This window comes from Vulpes vulpes, chromosome 2, assembly GCF_048418805.1.
Source record: "Vulpes vulpes isolate BD-2025 chromosome 2, VulVul3, whole genome shotgun sequence".
NCBI lineage: Eukaryota > Metazoa > Chordata > Mammalia > Carnivora > Canidae > Vulpes > Vulpes vulpes.
The window spans coordinates 60,668,665-60,692,813 of NC_132781.1; the positions used below are offsets into that span (position 1 = coordinate 60,668,665).

At 54.2% G+C, this 24,149-nt stretch overlaps 1 protein-coding gene across 41 annotated transcripts in view; it reads right to left on the bottom strand.

Moving 5' to 3' along the window:
* The window catches only part of DAB2IP (DAB2 interacting protein), a 191,211-nt gene that overhangs the window by 28,554 nt on the left and 138,508 nt on the right, over positions 1 to 24,149 (bottom strand). For 5 of the 41 annotated variants that reach the window (XM_072748757.1, XM_026009241.2, XM_072748761.1 and 2 more), the window contains exon 1: positions 11,443 to 11,646. The exons of 34 other annotated variants lie outside the window; for them this stretch is intronic. Coding sequence is in view for 2 of the 7 variants with exons in the window: in XM_072748745.1 (XP_072604846.1) it covers positions 16,444 to 16,613 (170 nt within the window). In the remaining 5 variants the exon portion in view is untranslated. Of the gene's footprint in view, positions 1 to 11,442; positions 11,647 to 16,443; positions 17,406 to 24,149 lie in introns of those variants that run through there. 2 more of the 41 variants (XM_072748745.1, XM_072748737.1) reach the window with 1 other exon arrangement.

Here is a 24,149-nt window from a genome sequence, read left to right on the forward strand (position 1 = left end):
CATATGGCACCTGCACCAGTGCTGGGCAGAGTCCTTCTCAGAGAGGTGAATGTCCTTTCCAGAGCCAGTGGCACCCAGTAGTGCCCCACTGATGCCCCTCCCACAGCTGGGACCTGAGGCATGGAGGACTCCTCTGGCACAGAAGCTGGGCAGGCCCTGCCCCTACTCATGTCCATGGCCCAAACCCCTGGCACTGGCATAGGACCCACCCTGGGCTTAGCCCACCTAGACCTCCTTCCCCCAATACCCTTGCCTTTCAGTTCCCGGCCTCCAATGGCCCAAGGCTCAAGCCATCATTCTCTTCCTGTCTCAGCAAAGACCCCAGCTCAGGCAGGAGGTTCTGGCAGGGCACAACCCTTTAGCCCACATTTCCATGACCACTGGAGGTAAGGGGGAGCTGAGGCTCACTATATGGGGGCTTAGGAATCCAGAGATGAGCCAAGAGGCCTGCCCAGCCAGCCTTGCAAGCTGTGATAGGCCACCCTCCACACCCCAGACTCTACATGTCCATGCAAGTGTCTTCTCTAACATGGAGTTAGAGTTAGCGCCATGCCAGGCACTCCATGGGAGTCAGCTGAAACTGGGATCCCAACCCTTGGGAATCCCATAGCCTGACGAAGAGATCCAGTCAGCCTCCCCACAACTGTTCCCTCAATGCCCAGCAGGAAGCTAGCATAGGTAAGGCTCAGATCACTCGGGCTTAACTGATGCATTCAGGCAGGCCTCCTAGAGAGCTCCAGGGGAATGCACAGACCAGAGGGAGGCTGTGAGGCAGACTGAGATCAAGTTAGAGCCAAGCCGAACCCCCAAACCCATCTGTAGAACTTAGTGAGGTCAAGTCCACTGGCAAATACAGTGACACTGCCTCTGCTCCTCTAGCACCCTCTCTCCAGGAGGCAGTTGTCACAAGTACACACCATGGCCTACCACATCACTCAGTTCTGGGTGCTAATAGGCACCTTCCCTTGACAAGCTTTCCAGGCCCTGTTCCAACGGCCCATTCTCCGCCCCCATCACAGCACTGACCTAGGCTGTGGCTGGGCCTGTAGGCCCCTCAGCTCCAATATGCCACCCTGGGCCGCCCACACCATGGGGCAAACTCCAGGCCTCCCTCCCAGAATGGGGCTTCATATGTCAGTTCAAGAGATCCCCTGCCCCAGCTGCTGGAAAAGTCACTTTGCCTAGCAAGGGCTAGAACCCACAGCCCCTTATACTTGCTGTCCAAGACTGAAAACCCAGCTGGTAGGCCAGGATCAGACTGCTTTCTAGGCCAGCCTGGAAACCCCTGTCAGGTAAGGATGCTGGGAGGGCAGAGTGGGGACCCAGGAAGTACAAAGGGAGGAGCCCCAGCCTCCTGCCTGGGGCGTCTGAATGAGGTAGCTGGGGAGAGGAGAGGGAGTCCTGGTTCAATAGACTGGTATTACCCAGGGAGAGCCAGGGGGGCTCTGGTTTTACAGCCTGGGAGCCCAGCAGGTCCAGCAGACCCCAAGGCAGCCACAGCCTAGAGCCTAGAGCCTACAGCTGCAAAACCCTCCTCTTCCTTCCTCACCATCCTGCTCCATAAACATGCCCCAGCTGGCCCAGGAATCCCTGGGAAAGTTCCCAGCTGAAGAGACAGCTATGGGGAAACTCAGTTAAGGCAACCTGGCTGCAGCTGGGCAGCTGTGGCCCTCTCAAACTCCCATGGGCTTCTCCAGGCTGAGGGACCTGGAGCAGAGACTGTACCCTCATCCACCTAAACTCACTGGGAGAAGGAGTGGGGGGCAGGCGGCACCTGGGCCAGCCATTAGCTACTCCAAGGTCTGCCATGCTGTTTCTGCACAGTAGATGACCAAGCCAGGCAGCCTGGGCTCCCTGATTCACACACAGACATATGTCCTTCCTGCTCAACTTGGAGACTACTTGTTCCTCTCCTTCCCAAACGGCTCCTGGCAGGAGAGAAAGGGACACAGGAGGCTCAGGGGGAGCTACTCTGCTGTGACACTGCCAGGGCAAAACCTTCCGCAGAGGTAAGTGTGCCCCTGGTGGTGGCTCCTAAGATGACTGAGGCTGGGGAAGGAAAAATGGTCACTTGGTCACTTTCTGAACCCAGCAGGATCAGCAAATGGCCTGAGAACCACCTCCTCCAGGAAGCCAGCCAGCCCTGTCCCAGGCCTGCAGGACCCCCTAATACTCCACACCAACCCGCCGCATCAGCCCTTCACCCAGCCCTGCCTATGCCCCAGGACAGCATCTGAGGCCAGCATTTTGCTCATCTACAGGCTGGGCAAAAAGCCCAACAAGACAGGGAAGGAGGGTGGAGGTCACCACAGACTGCCCAGGCTCCAAGGGGACAGTGAGTAAGCTCAGTCTCCCTACCTAGGAAGTACAGTAAAAGGTGACCAGGTGCCAGATGCTGCCTTGCTCCCACTCCCAGAAGGTGTTCTGCCCATAGGCACCTGCCTCCATTTAGTGCAGGGCACCCACCTGCTCACTTTCACATCTCTTTTACCAGGACTATTCATTTACCCATTTTACAGAAAGTGAAGGGGCTCAGGGAGCAGCAGTTACAGGATCTGCCCAAGGCCCTGCTGTAATGGGATTGATCTGGGAGCCCTGCCCATGGCTGCCTTGTGTGGTGTGGGTGGCTGGGGCTTGATGCCACTGTACACAGGGTCTCTGTGTCCCCCAGTGCCTGCATCAGGTCCGTTCCTTCCTGCCATTCCATGGCAACCCAACACTGCCACTGCATGGCCCCCTCCAGTGCCCAGCCATCTGATGACGGCTTACCTCGATGACCTCCTTGGTCCCTGGAGACCACAGCCACCACACCAAAGGGCCTCTACACTGCTGCAGCCCAGGTCCGAGCTCATCTCACAAGCACCCTGGCAGGGACACCAGAGGACTACACTGGGCTCAGAGACGCTGGCCAGTACAGATCTCCATTAGGCCTATGGGCTCCATGCATCTGGCCCTCCTCACCGGGGCAGAGGGGGCACCCCTGCACCAGGCCCACAGGAAATGTCACAGATATCCCTTTGCTGAATCCTCACAAGCCCAAGAGGCAGATACGGAGCTCACTTCCACTTCACCAGGAGAAAACAAACCTGCTCCAAGTGGGCAGGCACTGGGGCTCACATTCTTCCTAGCCCTCCTCCAGACCTCAACCCCAGGGAGCGGGGGAACTCCCTTATCTGAAAAAGGAGGATCTTGTTTCAAGCAAAAATCAACAGTTAACGAGCATTTACTGACAAAGTGCTATCAAGAGGATTTTCAGAGAGGCATTTCTCGGGCCTTGGAGTCCAGAAGAGGGGTTTTTGGTCAGGAATACACGGGATCCAGTATCAGCCCTGCTGGCTGGGGTCCATCTGCCTGCTCCACCTCACCCTGGGCTGCTCTTCCCCAGGGGTCACAACTCCCTCAGGCAGGCCTCCCGGCACATGCCATCCCCTCATCCTATCCAACCTCCAGCATCAGCATCAGCACACCCTCCTCCACGAAGCCCTCCCAGATTCCCAGGAGACAGCAACCTTGCCAGCAGTCCCAGCAACCTGATAGTCATGAGGCTATGCTGGGAAGGTCTATCACAGACCATCTTCCTCCCTGGCTGGGGGCTCCTAGTGGACAGGGCTGGGTCTGGCTCAGAACCAAAATTCAGGGCCCCCAAGCACCTAGACCAAAGCCCCAGTATCCCAGCAGCCAAGGTCAGCTAAGCTCTGGAAAGGAGGAGCTCAGCTGGGAGGAGGGCAATCCTCCTGGAGCCCTCAACCCAAGTGACTGGAAAAAGGGACAAAGGTGACCCAAGCATTGGTCATCATGGCAGCTGCCTGCTCAAGGTCAGGTGCCAAGAGCAGCATTCTAGTGCTCACCCAGAAATCTCTAAGAAATGTCCCTGCTTTGGCTTTGTCCAGTTATGGGCTTCGTCCACGTCTCCCAAGGCCAGGAGGCTCCTTGTACCCTCCATGGCTGCACCTCCCACCACTGCTGCATTCCTCTGAGACATCCCTGAGTCCTAGACACAGCAGATTCTCTAGACTCTCAAGAGACCAGACACTAGAAGCCCTGTGTCTCCTCCCCAACTGAGGCCATTTGCTCAGGCCTTTCACCTCCATGGCATGGAATCCTCATACTTCCTGGGAAGGGGATGGTACCATGGTTCCCAGGTCAGAGATGGGAGTGCCAAGGCCATAGGGTAGGGAGACCTGCACTGGACTCCCCTGCTCTGGAGAGCTCTCTTGGCCAGGGCCTCTTCACCAGCCTTCTCCATCTGGACCACAGCAACACCATCCTACTGGATGGGCCTCCTACCCAACATGGCGTCACTCCCACCCCTCTGCTGTTCCCTCACAGCCTAAAGAGAATCAAGTCATTGTGCCTCAACCTGGTGTCGAAACCCTCACTGAAATGCCCTCTTTTCTACCACCCCTTACACCACACCCTGACAAGTGACCTAGACTCTCCTCCCCACTTGGTCCCTGGTCCTCCCTCTGGGGCCCTTTGCCCATGCTGCTTCCTGAAGCCCTACTGCCCCTCCCCGTGCTTCTCTGCCTAGCAAAACCTTTCCTTTTCAGTTGAGGCCCAGCCCAAATGCTGCCCCCACCACCATGCTGCCCTGGTCTCCCGGGGGCAGATGAGAACTCACACCCAGGCCATATGGCCGAGCCCCATGCCATATTGCTCTCCCACCTGTCTCTTCACTGGAACCTCAGGACAACCCACCAGGACTAAGGTACTGCACCAGAGAGGCCGGGTGGCTTACCCAAGATCATGGGGGTGGTGAGCAGTGGAGTGAGATCTCAACCCCATTTAGCAGAGTCTAAGGCCAGCTCTATCAGTGCCTCCACCACCTTTCCATCACCCCATAGGTGGCTGAGCAGCCAAAGGCCATGGCCAGCTGACCTGCTCACCATGACCCACTCATTCTGGGTCCAGGTGGAAGACCCAGGGGGGCTGGCGAGGGTGGGACAGCCCCTGCCCAGGAAATGTGGGCATGGCACAGGCACGGGTGGAGCTGCCATCGGAGATACAGCCAAGCGCCAACAGCAGCTCATTGTGAGGGCCAGGGAGCAGGAACAAGAGGACATTGTCTCAGCTCCTGGGCCACAGGCTTATCTGATAGCCTTCTAGCCAACCCACGAGCTGTTTATCAACTCCAGCCTTTTTTCTCTTCAAAGGTCACTAACACAGAAGTTTAGCAAATTCCCCATTATTTCAAGGAGGGAGGAGACCCCAAAACAAAACTTGTGATAATTAAGCAGTCCTATCTGACATGGGGAATATGTTCCCAGCTACAGGTGGGGTGAGTTGAGAGGTTGCATAGCCTGGAAAATGAGGTTCAGAATCTCCTTCCAAGTCTCAAAGGGGCAGAGGGAGTTGTCCTGCACACCCCCGGAGGGTAGAGCCAGGACCAGGAGAGACCAACCACTACTCAGGCACAGCTGTCTCCAAATAGGCCAGACTGGTTTGGTTTTTTGTTTTTTTTTTTTTTTTTTTTTTTTTTAATTTATGATAGTCATACAGAGAGAGAGAGGCAGAGACACAGGCAGAGGAAGAAGCAGGTTCCATGCACTGGGAGCCGACGTGGGATTCGATCCTGGGTCTCCAGGATCGCGCCCTGGGCGAAAGGCAGGCGCCAAACCACTGCGCCACCCAGGGATCCCTGGTTTGGCTTTAAAGTAGTGAGCACCCTATCTGCGGGAGTATGTAAGCAGGAACTGGGAGCCCCTTTAGATACACTGCAGAGGGGAAGACTGCCCTCCTGGAGGATGGTTGGGTAACAGGCTGTGCATGCAGGCATAGTAAACCCCATGAGGGGGCCACTTTAGCCCCTCAGCCTGTGACTCCTGAGCATAGCATCTCCTGACCCAATTCCCACTCCTGTTTGTGTGGTCCACTGCCAATGCCCATGGCCACAACTAGGCCTGGAAGGGGTAGAAACCCTGGACAAGGTTGATCTCAATGGAGGAGGTGACCACCTGAGGGTTGGCAGGACTTGTGGACTCTGGAGTCAGGTCAGAACACGTCAAGCTCTCTTCTGCCTGTTACAGCCAGGTGGTCCAGTGAGCTGTGCTGGAAACCTCTGCCCACAGTGGACAGAGCCCAGAACTGAAACACAGGCCGAGGTGGCCAACGTTCTGGGAATTGAGTGGCAAGACACAAACAGGGCAGCGCCCCACCCGGCACATCCAGCACAGGCATTTCTCCCCAGGCTCAGCCTTGCCCTGTCGGCCTGGGAACCCGTGCTGAGAAGGCCGAGGCTCACTCCTGGCCCAGCTGCTGTCCCAGGGGAGTGGAGAAGAATGCAGCTGCCTAGAGGCTCCCATGGCCCAGGGGAGACAGAGCCTGTCCTTAAAAGGCAGGGAGACTGGCTGCCCTGCCTGGGAAGACTTCCTGGGATGACAGGGCCTGAAGGCACGGTCCCTCTTGGCCCAGGGTTCTCTCAGTCCAAGGCAAGGGAGCAGGTTCTAGCAATCACTGGAACCAGTGTGACTCCATCTTCACACACAGAATGAGCCCTGGGCTGGTGATGCCTGGTCTCCAGTCTTCACCCTACCCCTGGGAGTATGTGCTTACCCTCCACACTGCAGAGCTGACCTGGCAAAGGAGGGTCCACACTCTGGACACCAAGATAGGAGAACAGGATGGCTCATCATATGGTATGGCTACAGTGCAGCCCAAGGCCTGGCTCCTAGAAGTGTCCCATAGATGCTGATTTAATGATCAACACGGTGGCCTCCTGGACTTAATAGCCACTTAGTAAGCACCTCCTGTGTGCCCAGCTGTGTGACAGGTATTTCTACCAAAGTGGATCCAATCATAGCACGGCCTTCTCCCAACAGTCCCGCACAAAAGGCAGCATCACCCTAGTAGAAAGGGGGAGCAGGAACTCAAATAGGTTTGAAGAGCCTCAGCGCACAAGGCCACCTTTCCCCTACATCCCCCAGTTAATCCAAAGAGTCTGATGAAGGAAGCCTGAAGACACCAGAGGAAACAGGCTGAGAGAACGGAGTGGCTTGGCCAGGTCACAGTCCAAAAATGAGAGCTGAGACCCTCAGACCCTCATCACCATCAGCTGGCCAGTCCTCAGGCCCTCACCAGGAGGGAGACAAGAAACCTGGTCGGGGGTCCTCGGCTCCTGTACTGGGCAACCCTTAGCCTGCCTGTGACCCTGGGCCTCCCTTTCTGTGGACCCACAGACTTGGTGCAGAGCAGCCCTGAACAAGTTCCCTCCTCTCTAGGAGGGGTCTCCTCACTTGCTGGGCTACTTCCAAGAGCGCCGTGGAAACCCCAACATGTCAACAACCCAGGAACATAATGGACCAGATACTAAATACCACTAATGCCTCCCACCACCACCTACAGTGCCTTCAGAGTGAAACCCTGTTGCTGCCTGTTGGTGATGTGGGCCACAATTGGGCTGAGACCAGGGATGTGAGGGCTGCTGGTTCTGGTCCAGCATCCTGACCATACTTTATCCTCACCCTTTCCAGTGTGATTCTGTAGTCTAATGGAGTTTTCAGGAACACATTTACCTCACTTCTTATTTCTTTTTGTGGGGTGGAGGGGGCAGGGGACACGCAGAGTGAGAAGAAACAAAAAACTTTCCACCTAATCCCCCAAGTCATCCTGCAGCCTGAATAATTTCAGGTTTTTAATCAATAGCTGTCAGAGTTGTCAAATTACTTTGGGGACCGCAAAGCAGTTTTTAAACATTCATAAACCTCAGTAGAACAGCGAAGTGCCCTGAATTTTAAAAGAAGAGAATCTGAGGAACACTCATTGAATAGGATGAGATCTGGGCAAATTGAAAGTGAGTTGAGGGCCAAGTGCCCCTCCTGCTTCTGAGTGGGGACAGCTCTCCGGCCTCTTCCCTTGTCCCAGGAGAAATTACCAAGACCCTGGCCAGGGTGCTCAGAAAGATTAAGGAGGGTGATCCCTCCAAACCCTGACCCTGGCGAGGGTGCTCAGAAAGATTAAGGAGGGTGACCCCTCAAAACCCCGAGCACCCCCTGCCTCCCCTAGGAAAGCCCTCCGAGCTCTGACCCCAGCCTCATGTTCACTACAGTTCCCCCAGGACCCCAGACGCCACCCCACTGCACACTAGCTGGCCCTCTGCCTGAGTGTCCTTCCCACCTTCTCCACTTGGACAACTCTTGAGAATGGTTCAAGGCCCTGACTGAGGTATTCCCCTGCTGCAAGCACCGTCTGCACCCCTCTCCTCCTCACAGATATGAATCTACCCATCCATCCCCTTGGTCCCACAGATCACACCACCGAGTATGAGACTGGTTTCTAACTGGTTCCCCAGCAACTCCCCCCCCACCGCCACCCCCCAGCAGCAACCATAAATACCTCTAACAGCTGCCTCAGGCCCCGAGGGACTCATGACCCAAACGAGGAAAAGATGATGAAATAAAAAAACAAATGAGCTGAAAACCAAGGACTTCCATCCCCCCAAGGAAGCCACTTCCCGCTCTGGCTTATCTAATTCCGCCCAGCTTTCCACCTCCAAGAAGCCCTCCTAGGCTCAGCTGGCCCCTCCAAGAAATATGAAGGTGAGGGCAGAGGCAGCATTTTCTCCCCTCCTAATACTACCGATGTCCATGCCATGTGGCCTTCTGTTGAGGGTGACAAAGCAATGTGTGGACTGTCCTTCCCCACCTCTGGGCACCAACCTTCCTGTCTCAATTAAGTACCAACCACTTGTCAACACAGCCCCAGCTCCTGGCACCATGCCAGCTGATGACTGGTCAAAGTAGAGAGGTCTCCTTCCTTCAAAATAAATACACATGAAAATAAAGCTCTGGGACTTCGGTCATGTTAATTAACCCATATGTCTCCATTTTTTCATCTGTAAAATGCAGATGACACCACCTCTGACATGCAGTGAGCCCTATGATCTGCCTTGGTTCTGGCTCTGCTGGGACACTCTGCCCCTTCCCATGCCAGCAGCACTTCTCTGGATGCTCCTGGTTTCCTCCCAGGCACACAGATATTTCCAAGACGCCTCTTATTCAGCCCGGTATGCAGGGCCTGCCCCACCCTCCCTCTATGTGGGCTCTTCGAAAGCCTCTCTGCCATCTGCCCCCAGAGAACTGTAGCCACTCCACCAACCACTCCCAATAGCAGGACAGAGAGAAAAAAACTGCCATTTTAAGTGGGCACCCCAAGCCCCCATTTGAGGGAAGATGGACACATCTGGAAGCAAACACAGGCACCCTAGCTTCCAGCCCTAGTGTTCATCTCCATCCCTGCTAATTCCAGCCACAATTTGGGACAGAGGGGCTCTGTGGTCTTAGGGACACAAGAGTCAAAGATGAGAACAGGTACTGGGCCAAAGGAGCAAAGATCTCAAGCTGGCATCTCCTATAACTCAGCTTCTTCACCTAGCAGATGGGCTGCCCCTACCTCCTACCAGAGTCTGCTGGAGGTTCCTTCTGCTTGTGAACCTCATTATGCACCCCATTCCTGGTTTGAGTTAATCCTGTGCCCCAGTATATAGCTACTAAGTACCTCCAATATCCCAACACTGAGCCTGGGGGACTATGGGGCCCTGGCCCCCTATTCCTCCCAAAGCCTGGTATCTGGCCATTTCAGTGGAACTGAAGAGCTCTGCTTCCCAGACTACACCTAGCAGGAGACAGCCAGCCATTCAACAGCAGCAAAATAGCAGGAGAGGGTGGCCGCCAGTGACCCATGGGTTCCCAGGCCACCAACAAAAGCAGGAACTCAAGATGTCAAAGAAAAGTGGGGTGTAGTTGCTGAGCTGCTCCTGCTTCTAACGACCATGCATCAGAGCCATCTGTGGCTCTACTGTGCCACCTCATGACACCCCACACCTGGGAAGTATATGAGGCAGGCAATGGATCCACTAAATGGCTTCTGACACTCATGCAAACCCAGCTACCTGACTAGAGTTAAGGAAACTGAAGCTCGAGACCTCAAGGGGTTTCCTGAGGCCAGACAGCATGCCAGACTTCAAGAGCTCACCAGCTTCCCCCCCCGACCCCCACTCCCAGCTGACTCTAGGATAAGCTAGCCCAATCTGTTATTTGCCACCTGGCCCATGGGATTCCAACCAATAATGCCATACACTTTTAAATACAGCATATCCAAGGTGTGTCCCACCCCAGCAAAACTGGGCTGCCCACCAATGCTTGGAATGCTCCCAGCAGGTAAGTCCACTTTATCCAGTAATCCTGGCTCAAAGACCCCCATCTCCATGACATGTGTCCCAGCAAAACTGACAACTCCCTCAGGGCTTAACCCTTACACCCCACCTCCTTATACACTGGGAAGTGGAGGCATGGAGAGGCCCAGCAGCTCGCCCAAGGTCACAGTTCCCAGGTACCAGGGCGCAAGGCTGGAGGCCCAATATTTGGGCTCTAGCTCCAAACTGTCTTCACTGCTTGTCAAAGCCTTAGGCTTTCACTAAAACTACAGAACTCATGTGATCACACGTACCAAGTTTCAAGGAACTTACAGAAATTCTGGGTGGCCAGAACTGTACATTGAGCCCTGCCCTTGTCACCTCCTGTATGACCCAGGGTAGATCGTTTCCCCTGACTGGAAAATGGTGAAAAGGACACCTTGTTGGTAGGAGTCAGATCCACCACTAGTCCCCCTGGAAACGGTAGTGAGGGTAGCTGAGACTGAGGCACACACAGACCTGTAACAAGCCAGACATGGTGCTTGGCACTTCATAGCACTGGCTCATTTGTTCCCACAGCCCCTCCACCAGACAGTTTGTTAACAAGCCGGATCCCTGTCTTTACTGGAGACAAAGGTACTTTGTGGCAGCAAAGACTGCCACATCGCAGTGACCTGGCTCCTAACAATGGTTTCAGATACGTAAGCTGGAGTAGAACGCATGCACTCCAGGCCCAGAGCAGCCTTCCTGGCCTTCCACCAGCCCCACGGATCAGGGAACAGACATAAGGAGGGAGCAGAAAAGAGCCCTGCTGAGTGGCTGGGGAGCCAGGGTGGAAATGACATGGCCCCCAAATCCCAGCACAGCCCCACCCAGCCCAGCCCAGGGTTGGGCCACTCAGAGCAAAGGCCAAGATCCTCAGCCCAGAAAACTTTTCAGCCATTCCTAACATTTTCCAGTTGTCAAAGGATAAGGCCATCGCTTGGCTGTGGAAAGGAGCATGGGACACTGGATTTTATCGCTCTAAAAACTAAAACCAGCAGCAACACTTCTGTTTTTTGCTTTTTGGCGGGGTAACCTAACTGTTTCCACATTGTGGGAGGGCAGTAGATGTCTGCAGAGACACCATCCCTGGCAAACAACGGAGTCCCTCCCAAGACTGAGTACCTGCGACGACCCCTCTCTACCAGTCTGCTCCCACTCATCTCACAGGAGTCTCCTTGGGTCCAGGAGGCTGGTCAGGGGTCCAGGAACTGGCAGTTGCCCACATTCCAACCTCTGCTCAGGCAGATCAGAACCGTCAGGAAACTCACCATCGCTCAGGGCGGTCACCAGGATCACCAGGCCACCAGGATCACCAGGCCAGAGAGACTGAGGGGCCAGGCCAGCCATCCGTCTGCCCACCGTCTCCCCACCGGGCCTAGCCAGTCCAACTACGCTCTGGTCGACATACTACTCCAGCCCTGTCCGCTGGGACTAATCACTGCTAGTTAAACAAAGGCTAAGTTCCAACTCTCTGTAATGTGCTTTTAAAGGGCCGGTGCCCCACTTGGAGCTGCAGGGGACTTAAAGGCACAGATCCCTTTTTCAGTACAGGAAACAAGATAGCAAAACTCAAAAAACTTCCCAAAGTCATGATCAGAATGGAGGGCTTAGGCTTCTCAGGAAGATCTAAACAAAATGTATAACACTAAAAATCCAAAATTCACCTGAAGAATCCCCAAAAACCCCCAAATGGGACTATGCCTGCAGAACGAAGAGCAGGCACAGCACCATTTTTAGGCACTATGTGCCAGACACAGTGCTTAGCACTTCACAGCACTGCCCCGTGATTCCTCACAACCCTCCACAGACACACATCCCTAAACCCCAACTCATCGATGAGGAGGCCACAGTAAAGCTGGGGAGCTCAGTCCAAGCCACGTTTCTGGCTCCCACCTGCTCCCCCTCCCCCTGCCCCAGGCCCACTTTCTCCCCCAACCCTGAGCCTCAGGCCCCACCTGTTCCACACCCACTAGCATCCTTCCTTCATGGGGGAAGATAGGGGGTAGATGGGGACTCACTTGTTGCAGGTGCCCAACCACTGGGCTTCCAGTCTGGGCCTCAATACCCTATGAGGTCCCTTCTACTTTTTCCCTTCTTACAGATGGAAACACTGGAAATCACGTCTGGACACAGCACAGCAAGAGACAGACAAATGCTAGGTAAGGATGAGATAGAGGAAAAAGAGACAGAAGGAGGTAAAGGAGGGAGAAGAAGCGGGTCGGCAGCTCCATAGGAGTGGCATACTTGACACCCAGACCCTCATCCCTTTTTGGAAAGGCTTGTATGGCCAGAGGAGGGGACAGGTAAGGAGAGCTGTCCTTCCAAACCCAGGGCTCACGCAAGCCAGCTGAGGCCCTTCCACTATCCACGAAAATGGAGGCGGCAGGGCTGCAGTGCTGCAGGCTCTCCAGAGGCCCCTAGGCTCCAAGGATGGGCAGGGCCTCCCTAATTGCTAGAACAGGAGTGAGCAGGGGTGAGGAAAGGAGAGACTTGACTCCCTGGGCCTTGGTACCTGGTCTAACAGGTACCTTTACCTCCAAGAGAGAGGTAAGCCATTTCCTGGCATCTGGAGTGGCTGGCTGGCCATCCTCCACGAGAACAGCCAAGGCCAGGCACTGTCCTCGGGCCTAACTCTGTGAGGGCTAGGTCCTTTGAGGTTGGACCATTCTGTTTCTGATTCTAGGGATCCTGGCAATTAAATAAGTTTGAAGCTGGGTAGGTTGCTGGTTAAGACAGACCAAATTTGAGCCATGTCGCTTGCAACCTGGATGTTCGTGGACAAGTCATCTCTCTGTAAAATGGGTAATAATAGTACTTAACCTCATATGGGGGTTGCTAGGAGGAATTGATGAGTTACAGAACAAAGCCCGGCTCAGAGTGAGCAGGCAGCCACATTAGCTAAATTGAAGGAGGCTGCCCCCAGGATATGTTGGGAGACACAAAGTGGGAAACCAGCTTCCTAGGTAGTGACCCTGAGCATGTCACTTCTTTCTCAGGTCCTCAGATTCCTCCTATAAAAAGGAGGGAGAGGGGTCCAATTAGAACCCTCAGTGACTACCACACAACACCACTCAATAGCTCTTCCCAGATGCTTGCCCTCACCCAGAAGCATCCAGGCCAAAAAGACCTACACCCCACCATCACCTCCTCACCCACAGGGTTAGTCAGTAAAGGTGGCCTCACTGAGGGGTCTGCAGGCCGGTGCGTGATTCTGGTGGTGTTATTAGGCAACTGTAACCTCTGAGTAAGACATTTCACTTTCCTGAGCCTCAGTTTCTTCAGGTATAAAATGAGGAAATATTCTATCCCCTGCAGATAACAGATGTGAAAACACTGGTTAACCAGCTGCAGAGGAAGCATTTAAGCAAACCACTCAGGAGCCCAAAGACACAAATATCTGAGTGTCATTCATTCAACAGATACTGACGACCCACCTGAGAACCATTAGAACTTTGGTTGTCCCCAACTCTACACTGTCCACCTCTCAAGGCGAACACATTAAATTCCCCAAACAGCCAACCAAGCTTTGGGGAAGGTCAAGGTTCTGGCCACCAAAATACCCTGAAAAAGACCTTAAAATTCTCTGGATGCCAAACACACAAAGGAACATTCCAGAGCAAAGCTATCAGTGTAAATGAAGTCTAGCTGTGCTCTGGGAAAGGTCGAAAGAACCTCCAAGTAAACCTAGCTCCACAATGCTCTTCTCTAGGGGCTTTGGACTCAGAAAGAGATGAAGTAGGTAGATGGGGAAAAACAGGGTCAGGTGGTCCCACGAACTAGATAAGTGAGCCACTATGGGGCAGTTAGTGAGCTCTGCAGAGAGCCCCTTCAGCCTGCTGCATCAGCCATCAGGATTCTGCATAGAGGATTCAGACAGGTATGCAGGGTCGAAACCAGTAGGCAAGACACGGGTAAACCCAACAAAGAAAGACAGTCTGAGCCCCCACCTGATCTTCCCCTGCTTCCCAGATTGGCTGGTTCTTCCTGCCCTTCCCTGACACCACTGTCTCCTCCTCTTCCACCCAACACACCTGTCTTGATCCCAGTGGTTCTTCCCATGGTCCCCGAGGGCCTTCATGGGACCAAAGCCAACCAGTTTCCATCCTCTCCTTACTGATAGAGGACAGCCCACACCCTTCCTGAAACTCAGGCCACCAGACCCTCTGGTGTTCCCACTCCACACCTGCCACCACCCAAGGCTCTCCCACTCCTTTTCCTAGGGGGTGGAGGGGCAGTGGTTGGAGCTGCTCAGGCTCTGACTTGGGGGACACTCACGTTCAGAAAAACACCTTGCTTTGGTGATTTCACCTGCTCCTTTGTTTCCATTTACTCTAGTGTGCTCAAGCCCCTTCCAAGTTCCTATCCCCAGCCCTCCCCTCCTCTGAGCTCCAGACTCACACAGTCACATGCTGGGCTGACATCTTCTCTTGGATGCCTCATGGAAAGAACCTCAAGCCCGAAATGTCTAAAGTGGAGACTCGGGAGCCAGGAACTCTTCTTTCCCTGGCCTTCAGAACCCAACCCATCAGCAAATCCTAGGGCTACCACCTCTAAAGTCTCCCTTGCCCACCTGAACCCGCAGCCTCACCCCACCCCTACCAGGGAGCCAGAGGGACCGATTTAGAAATACAAATCGTATTATTTAACGCTGGGGCTAGAAACTCTTCCAGTACTCCCTACAGTACTCCTAATAAATTCACACTCCTCCTTAAGAAGTAGGCAGGTATCTACCTTCTGACCTCAACCACCAAACCCAACCCCCCACCTGCAGCCTCTGCTCTCCAGCCTCGGGGGGACTTTGTACTTGCGGCTCCCTCAGTGGGAGTTCTCATCCCACCTCTGTCCAGGAAAGGCCAGCGTCTGGAGCTCAGTTCAGTTATTCCTAATGGATGGATGGCCTTGGCTATCACAGGTCCTGCCCATTACTCTCCCCTGAGACACTTGTTTCTTTCATAGTGTTTTGCTCATTCAGCCAGCAAATATTTATTTAGTGTAAACTATGAGCCACGCACTATTTCAGGCACTAGGAATCTGGGTGCCAAACAGAGCAGACAAACATCCCTGACTTACATTTCAGTAGGGCAACTTCACCTAGTCTGAAATTACTTTGTTTTTCCGCTTATTTATGATCATCTCTCCCCTGACAGAAGGTAAGTTCTGCAAGGCCATGGCTGTGTCTTCTATTGCTGCATCCTAAGGGAGGCTCCAGCATGGTGTTCGAGATCAGGAAGTATTTATGAAATGAAGAACAAGGCAGCAAAAGAACCAAACCCAGAAAGCCCAAGAAGTCAAGAGTCAAGTCTTCATTATCTCCTAGGGCATGTGCCCCTCACAGCCCTCAGAGTCTCCAGATTCTGTCAACCAGTCCCAACCCTTCTGAGAACAGACCAGATGCACAAGTGGTAGCTTTGGTGAACTGTTGGAAAACAGTGGGATGCCTACAGGCCTACTGGCCAGGGAAGGCTTGTTGAAAAGATGAAATCTGAACAAGGCCAAACCCCACCCATAGCCCCAAATCTAGGGAGAGGAAGGAAAACATATTTTCGTTTTAGGGCTCTGATATTCTTTGCACTAGTAGGAAAAAAGAAAAAAAAAAAAACTTACTCCATTAGAAACCCTTTACTTTTTATCAATGTCTGGATCAATAAAAGTTTTAGGAATAATACTTCTCTCCTGCAATACTAACCACCAGAGAGATAGGCTAAGATTATTAAATGTGCCTCCAAGAGGTTTGCCCTTTTTGCTCACTTGCACTGGGAGCCCCAGGCTAAGGGAACAGCAGACTGGAGTCCTCATTCGCTCCTCATTGGCAGCATGGGGTCAAGGCCCACTTCTCACAGCCCACCCTGCCACCCCTGCCAGTTCCCTGGGCCTAGATCACCTTCTAGGCCTCCCACAGCCTTGCCTGCTTTGGCCTTCTTGTGTCTCTCTCCACCCTGCCATGGAGACTTCAGGCTCCCTCTAAAGAGCACCTGATTACCAGAAAGGAGGAGTCAGCTCAGCAACCCTAGCACCACCTTCACTCTTCCCAAGCCTCTGAGGGGATCTCCCGTCCAGTCCCCGTGGGCCCAAAAGAGGAAGAGTCACTGTTGCAGACCACCTCAGTACACCAAGGAGGCCCTGGATGGAGGTGGCGGGTGGGGGAGGGGGTTGTCCCAGGCTTGGGCCTCCTGGGAGAAATAGCCCCACACCCTCCAGCCAGATCCATGCCCACCCACCAGGGAGGAAGTTTCCTGTGTCCCTTCCTCCCACGGAGCCCCCCCACAGACCTTGGCAATGGAAGCGCAGGCCTCTCAAATGACCCTGGTCTGGGCACTAGGTGCCTGGGAGCCAGATCTGGTTTTCCAAGATGGCCAGGTCTCCATAGACTGGGTGCTCTTGCCCAGCCCAGAATCTTGCCAAGGTTGTCACCAAGGAGTCCGAGGCCACAGAGGCCCATTCCCGAGAATGGTGTCCAGCTAGGTACCTCTCCCAGTCAGATCAGGGGACCTCTCGACTCTGGCCAGCATCTAAGATGTATGTCCAGACGGGCTTCCCCTTTCCGCAGAGCACATGCCGAATCTGTCTTCCAAGTTGAAATCTCAAAAACGACTTGAAAAAATACAGCGGTGAGAACATCTAGAGATTTCCAGGTCCTCTGGGGAATAAGTGGAAAATTACAGTCTTCCACACAGGTAACCACACAGCACAACCTCCAGGTATGAGAAGTCTAGAAAAACTCCTGAACACCAACAGTTGCTTCCTGCCACAGGCAAGTGTTCCTCCCAAAGCACCTGGGCAGGGTACACACCTGGGGCCAAGCTCTGGGTCCAGGAAGCTGTTAGAACCACAACAGGAGAGGTCCGTTGCAGGCTCCTCCTTCCTATGAAGCACTGACTCCGCCCTGGGTCATATCCCCTCCAGGTCCCGCCTCTGGGCCTTTGCACTTGCCATTCCCTGGGTGGCCCTGGCTCCAGGCAAGGCTGGTTTAGTCTCATTCCAGTCTCCTATCAAGTCTATCAAATGACCTGGGAGAGGCTGTCCCTGGCCGCTCCAGCTAAAGGAGTAACTCCCACCCCAACTCCAAGTTATCGCCTGGCTTCCTTCTCCTTGTAGCCCTGAGACGAAGTCATCCTGTTGGCCACCGTCCCACGACCTTTTCCCACCCTAAGAAAGTCAGGGCTGTGAGACCAATGCCTAGCGAGAGCCCGCGGCGGCACACGTGCTGAATGTCTAGTTCTAGGGCCTTCCTGGGGGTCTGTGCCAGGCCGGAGCTGGGACGGGGGGGGGGGGGGGGGGGGGGCACGGGGGGGGCCAGTCCTCTCCGCCGCGCCCCGCCCCGCCCCCCAGGCCGGAAGCCGCCGGCCCAGGAGCCGCCCCCCGGGGCCCTCATCCCGCTCACCCCGCCCCCCGGGGCCCTCATCCCGCCCATCCCGCCCATCCCGCCCCCCGGGGCCCTCATCCCGCCCATCCCGCCCCCCGGGGCCCACATCCCGCCCATCCCGCTCACCCCGCCCACCGGGGCCGCCCTTCCCGGCCTTCCCGCCCACCGGGGCCGCCCTTCCCGGCCTTCCCGCCTTCCCGCCCTTCCCGGCCCGCGGCGGGGCGGAGCGAGGCCAGCTGCCGGCGGCCGCAACCGCTTTTCGGTCCCCCCGGCTGGCGCGGAGGCCACGCCCGGCCCCGACTCGGGGCGGCCTCCCGGAGCTGCCCCACGGCCCTGCCACCTCGCACTTCCAATCAAACATTTTTAAGGTGTGAACAAAGGCGGAGGTGCAGGCAAAGCCGCAGAGCCGGGGATCTGCTTACCCAAGTCACCGGTGCAGAAGGGACCTGAGCCGAGGGGAAGCAGGGCTCCCGGGCAGCAGTTCTGGGTTCAAGTTCCCTCTCCCACCCGGTTCCTCCCCAGTAGGAAAGAACCCACATCCTGGGGGGGGCCAGCAGGACAGGGGTAGGATTTACTGCCTGGAGGGAGGAGACGCTGGGGTGAGCAAGGTCAGCTGCCCAGGTGTGTGCAGACTACAGGGGCAGACAGACCTGGCCTGACCTGACCCACCGGCACTCCTAGAAATGCAGATCCCTCTGGGAAGGGCACACCTTCAACCCCACATTTTTGTCTGGAGTCCCCCCTTCTCCATTCCATTTGAGATGGCTACAGACTGAGTCTCTACCACACACAGGGAACGCCTCCTTCTCTTACAGGGTTAATCCAGCTGAGGCCCAGCACCCAGAAGCCTCCACTGAGTGGGCTGCTGCACAGCTTTCTGATACAATGGGATAATGACATCCAATCCCACCACATAAATATGGATGGAGACACTGGTAGGAGAATAGAGCCCTTGCCTGGGGTCCTACCAACGCCATGGCTTCTATATGGAGGCATCACCAGCCCCAGTTCAGTTCACCCTTGTTTCAGCCTGCTGCAGTCCCTCAGGAAACAGCTGAGCTCCTATTAAGTGCCAGACTGGCACCTACTATGTGCAGGCAGGCAGCCCTCTGGCTGGGGCCCTAAAGGCTGGTGAAGAGATCTGACTGTGGCCCCACAGCAACCCTCAAGCTGGGAACTCTAACTCACTCCATCCCCTGCCATGTCCTCACTTGGGCTCCCTCACTTGGGCTCCCTCACTTGGGCTCCCTCACTTGGGCTCCGATCCATTTAGGCACCAGTGATCCTGACCCCAGGCCAACAAGGCCTGCGGGCACACCCCCTACCCCCCTACATCTGCATCTGCCCACACCCACACAGCCCAGAGGGCACCTAGCCCAAGACTCCATCTGAGTCTATCCAACTTCTTAGCGAAATTTTCAAAACAGGGGAGAGGTGACGCTGTAGGCAGAGAGAGAGGCCTTAGGGCAGAAGCCCCTTTGGCTCCCAGAGGAGCCAAGGCTACAGGAAGGAGGGGCAGGGAACATTTCCCAAGCACCTCCACCAGGGTGCAGGCCCCATGCAGATCTCCTACTTGAGCTTAGTCTAGCAACAAACAGGCAAGGCCAGATACTGTGACCACTTTACAGATGAAGAAATCAAGTCCAGAGAAGTTGGTCACTTGATTTGTACAGGTTGACCCAGCTTCATCTGAAAGTAGATATACCTCACCCCAAGCGACCATTTGCACCTGCCACCCATCCCGTCCTCTCCGTCTCCCTCTCCAATTCTAACACCCCTTTCTCCTGGGGGCATTCCCAGATGTCCCTCAGGCAGGAAGCCACCCCACTAGATGGTCCACCCAGTTCTGGTATTTTGTTACAACAAAGTAGGCCCTATGACAGGGGCTTCTCAGTATGATAGCTGCCACAAGAAGGTGGTCAGAAGCTAAAAAGAAACAAGCTTCTTAATGCATGTAACTGTCCAATCACTCTGTTGTACACCTGAAACCACTATTATACTGTATACCAACAATAGTTCAGTTAAAAATAATAAAATAAAAATAAGAAACAGGCCTGTATTTGGGGTCAGAACATGTACATCCCAAGTCAGGCTCCCATACATACCACCTGCTTAATCCTGAATAAGTGACCTCCTCCATATCCTTCCAGCCTTAGCTCAGAGGACCGTGTGATCTCTGAGGAGCACACAGTGCCCTGGTCAGAGATAGCTGGGGGAATCCCAGAGGCTGCCAGGATACAGTCACTCCTGCCTGGTTCCAGCCCCTCCGGGGACCCAGGCCTCCCAGAGCATCAGGCCCCACCTACCCACTGCGCCTACCCACCTGCACACAGCAGCCAGCCACAGGCTCTCCTTTTCCACTCCACTGTAGGCCTGCCCTGCCCTCCCTCCGGGCCACATCTTTGCTCCCAAGGATCTCCTCCCCTTCTGCCCCTATTTCCCATTCTCATTCAACTTTCTAGACCCAGCTTGACTGCCTCCACCTCAGGGAAGCCTTTCCCGGTGTCCCCAGGCACAGGAAGTACAAAATCTCCCCCCCTCCCCTTCCTGAATTCCCGCCCTGCCTCATCAGGCCCTCCTTGGGATCTATTCATCTCTGGTTCCTCAGGTCCTGGGACTCAAATGTGCTATGAACATGTACAACCTGCAGGCCAGTCTTTTCCCAAAAGCTCAGAGCCCAGATGTGGCATCATCTTTCAGATACAAAGATGTCACACCAACTGGGCTAAGCTCTCTGGAGAACTCTGGAACCATCTTCCTTCAAGGAACTTTTCATTTCCTGGTGTGCAAGAGCCAGCCCCAAGATTGTCAAGGAACATTCCTTTTGGGACAGATATGCTCACAACCCAGGAGGGAGGGCGTTTCTTGTGCCCACAACTCTCTTCTTCCTAGAGACTGTGCAGAGGATAAAGGCCCTTTCTGACCTGCCCAAAACCGCCTCCACTGGAGGACAGAGGTAGTCATGGGACTGGAGACAGATGCCCTGCAGGAAAGTCGGCCCCAGGGACTGGCTGTTCATGGACAAGAGCTTCTGAAGAGACAACTGCTGTATTTTGCTGAAGGTGAGAAACAAACTTGGTATTAGACTGAGGGCCAACTCTGGATAGTGGGTTCAATGCACTCCAGCTGTTAATTTACATGAGCACATCTATGCTTATGTGGTTTTATCATCACCAACAAACAACAAATGTGTTCTGGCACCTGCTACGTGCCAGGCCCAGTGCTAGGCATTTTACATATATTATCTCAATTAGTCCTCCAGGGAGTCATAAGCTGTGGGTATCCACAGCTACATTTTACTAAAATGAAGCTGAAGCACAGAAACATTGAAAAAGCTGCCCAAGGTCACACAGTTTGTTAGCGGTGGGAGCTGGGATTCCAGGCCCCTCAATCTGGCCCCAGCCAGCCTTTCTGGTGTAAGCTGCCAGTGCTCACCATTCCAGAGCCTCTGTTCTCTGTCCCTGTCTCAGTGCTCCCTTCTTGCCTGTCTTGTGATTGGGGGGGGTGGGGGCAGAGAGGGGTGTTAATGTATACAACAGCCTCTTTCCTCTCCACCTGCTCAGGTATCCCCCCAGCTCACATTCCCTCTGACCTCCCATCAGGCCAGCCAGGCTCCCCCCCTTGGCCATCTCCTCCCCCATCACCAGCCTGTTTGTATCACCATCATCTGCCAGACCCCCAACCAGTGCCTTGTGGTAATGACTTCAGCTGGCAGAGAATCCTGGAACCTTTTCCCCACAGTGATGCTGATGCATGTTCGCTCAAAAAAATGCAATGTTTCCATCAAAGCATGGAGGGGAGGAGGGGTAAATTCCCGCCCATGTGATGCCTCCTCTGAAAAAAGAGTAAATTTACTCTCAAACTTGCAATGAGACACGGTCAGCATTTCTTTCTTGATTGTCATGGTGCTGGGCAACATGTGGTATGGTGTTCCAGGGACTGAATGCTACCAAGGGACCAGGGGGAGGGATGGCTAGTTTAGGAGGCTGTGGCTGCTAGACCCCTACCGTGCAGTATGCTAGGGTCAGCTGGTGGTCAGGCTCCCTCATCTCTAAACCTGGCCCACAGAGGCCCAAGTTTCATTCACTGTGCTCCCACCAGTCTAGCTTCTGTGTGTCTGACTAGGTCTCCTGCTACCCAGTCCCAAGTCCTGTCCCCATCCCACAAGAGTGGGGTCCTGCCCTCATAGCCATCACCACAGCATGTTTACACCGGGCCCAATGCCCCACTTCACAGACATGTCCTCCGATTTTACAAAGTCCCTAAAAGGTCAAGGAATTCGAACCTCCTTGAACTGTCCCCTTACCTACCCCCACACCCCTGGGATCAGCAACAACATCATGGGAGCGGATTGGAGGAATCCAGGTTCCAACACTGCCAAAAGAAGAGTCCCAATGCCAGGCCCTGTGACCTGAGTCCCTTCCTGGAGGTCAGCGGTGACTGGCCAGGTCCTCATTCATCTCATCCCCACCACTGGGCAGCTGGAGGTACTGCTCTGTGAGGCCAGAGCAGCCGGAGCTTGCCCCTGCAGCACAGAAGATGAAGACAAGGGGAGACCCACAGACCACACCAGACCACACCCTTTCCACACTTCTCCACGTAAGGAAACAGCAACTCTGCAACAAGATGGCACTCTGGGCCCCCCTCCAGGATTCCCCAGGGCCCCAATCTTAGATATTACTAGCTTCAACAGGGTGGAACAGAAGCATCTGATGTGATTTCTTCCAAATGTTTTCCAAGAGTCTGCTGTAGGTGTCTATGCACAGAGCTGCCAGCGGCTGACATTACTAGCCTCTTTCCTGGAGACGTGTCACAGGGAGACATCACTGTCCCATTTTACAGACAAGGAAATAGGCCCACCAGTCCAACACTGCACAGCTACAAAGGGTGTGACGTCTGCGTACAGGTAAGTGAACAAGACCCACAATCTCTGCCCTCAGGAAAGTGGCAGACCAGTGCATGGAGGACACATATAAACATTAGTGCCAGACAAAAGCAGACCTAGCTACAGGCCCAGGAGAACGTGAGAGAGTATCCAGTGCAGACCCTAGCCCAACAGGGGAACTATAATGACTACAGAAACATCTCCATTTCAGATGCAAGGAATCAGGAACAGTTTCACAGAGGAGGGCATCCCAACCCATCTACTTTCTGAGATCTGGGTCCCCTACCGTGGGACGTGCCTTGCACACAGCACAAGGGAATGAGTGTGGACGTGTGGGTTAACTGTCCACACAGCACATCACGTTTCCAATACAACAGCCCCCAGAGGTGTGTCAAGTACTCGTGCCTCATTTACAGATGAAGAGATGGAGTGCCCAGCAGTCAAGCTCTCTGCTCCAAGTCACACAGCTAGTAAGATCCCAGTTCTATCTCATTCCAAGGCCTGCCTTTCCAAAAAGCACCTAATGTCTCTGGACCTTAGGTTCCTTGTCTGTAGAAACTCCAGCGTCAGAAGCACCTCTACTGCAGATGAGGGCTGGACACAAAATGCCCCATACCTACAGCCTGGGTCCAGGAGGTGGTGACCACATACTCCAGACCCTGCTCCTGTAGCCAGCTTCGGTGAACACCCACAGGGTGTTCCTCTCTTCCCAAGCCAAGAATGCTAAGGGATGGCCACTCATACTGAGTTATAATTGGTGAGCCTGGCGGCACGGAGCCCAGCAACACACGCGGTGGGCAATGCTGTTACAGGGGAAATAGCTGAGCACAGCAAATATAGCCGTTGACCCAATTCAGTTCCGTCTGTCTTCGAGAAAATAATTGAGTTTAAATGAATAGGTTTCCCACGTCCCCTCCAGCCTCAGGGAGGGTATAAAGGGAGAGGGGGAGACAGGAACAGCTCCTCAGGCTCACTGTTGGTTATTTTTGACTCATTAGGTCAGTGAAGGGTTTCCTTCTTTCCATGGTGGCCAGTGGGGCTCAGACACATTTGGGGGGCAGTGAGGATAAAGTTTAAGTCCTGGCCTCACCAATATCAACTTTGTGGCAGGATCCAGCAGTCCCCTTGGGCCCCAGGCTCATGGTCTATGAAATGGGAACATTACCCACCCCCCACCCCACCCCCACCCCAGCCCAACATGCACAGGGCCATCGGGAAATGCTAAGGCACACTAAGCAAACCTGAAGGCCTTCCAGGAGTAAAGGAGTCTGGGATGAACTGCAGTGGTCAGTTCTTTGCCCTACAGGAAATTAGGCCCAATGCTGCCATATCTGTTTGTTTAGGAAAAGCCAGAAATCCAGATTTTTCAGGTGAATTTTTTATGGGTGTTTAAGTATTGATAACTTATTTTTTTTTTTAGGTTTTTTTTTTTTTTTTTTTTTTTTTTGGTAACTGATTTCTTAAAAAACACTAAGAAATACCTCTGCACCTTCTCAGACCCAATGAAACCTGCCTGTGGGCTACGTGTGGCCATAAGCCACCTGCAGGCAACATCCAAGTTAATGACAACAAATGTACAGCAATTTATGATGTGCTTGGTGTCCTCCCACCTGTTTATTGCCTTATAATTTTCTTTGGCTGTGAGGCCAAGCCCAGTACCGCTTGAGTGAGAGGCAAGAGATACCATCCTCTCAGGCTCAAGACCCCAGGGAAGGGCAGAGAGGGGT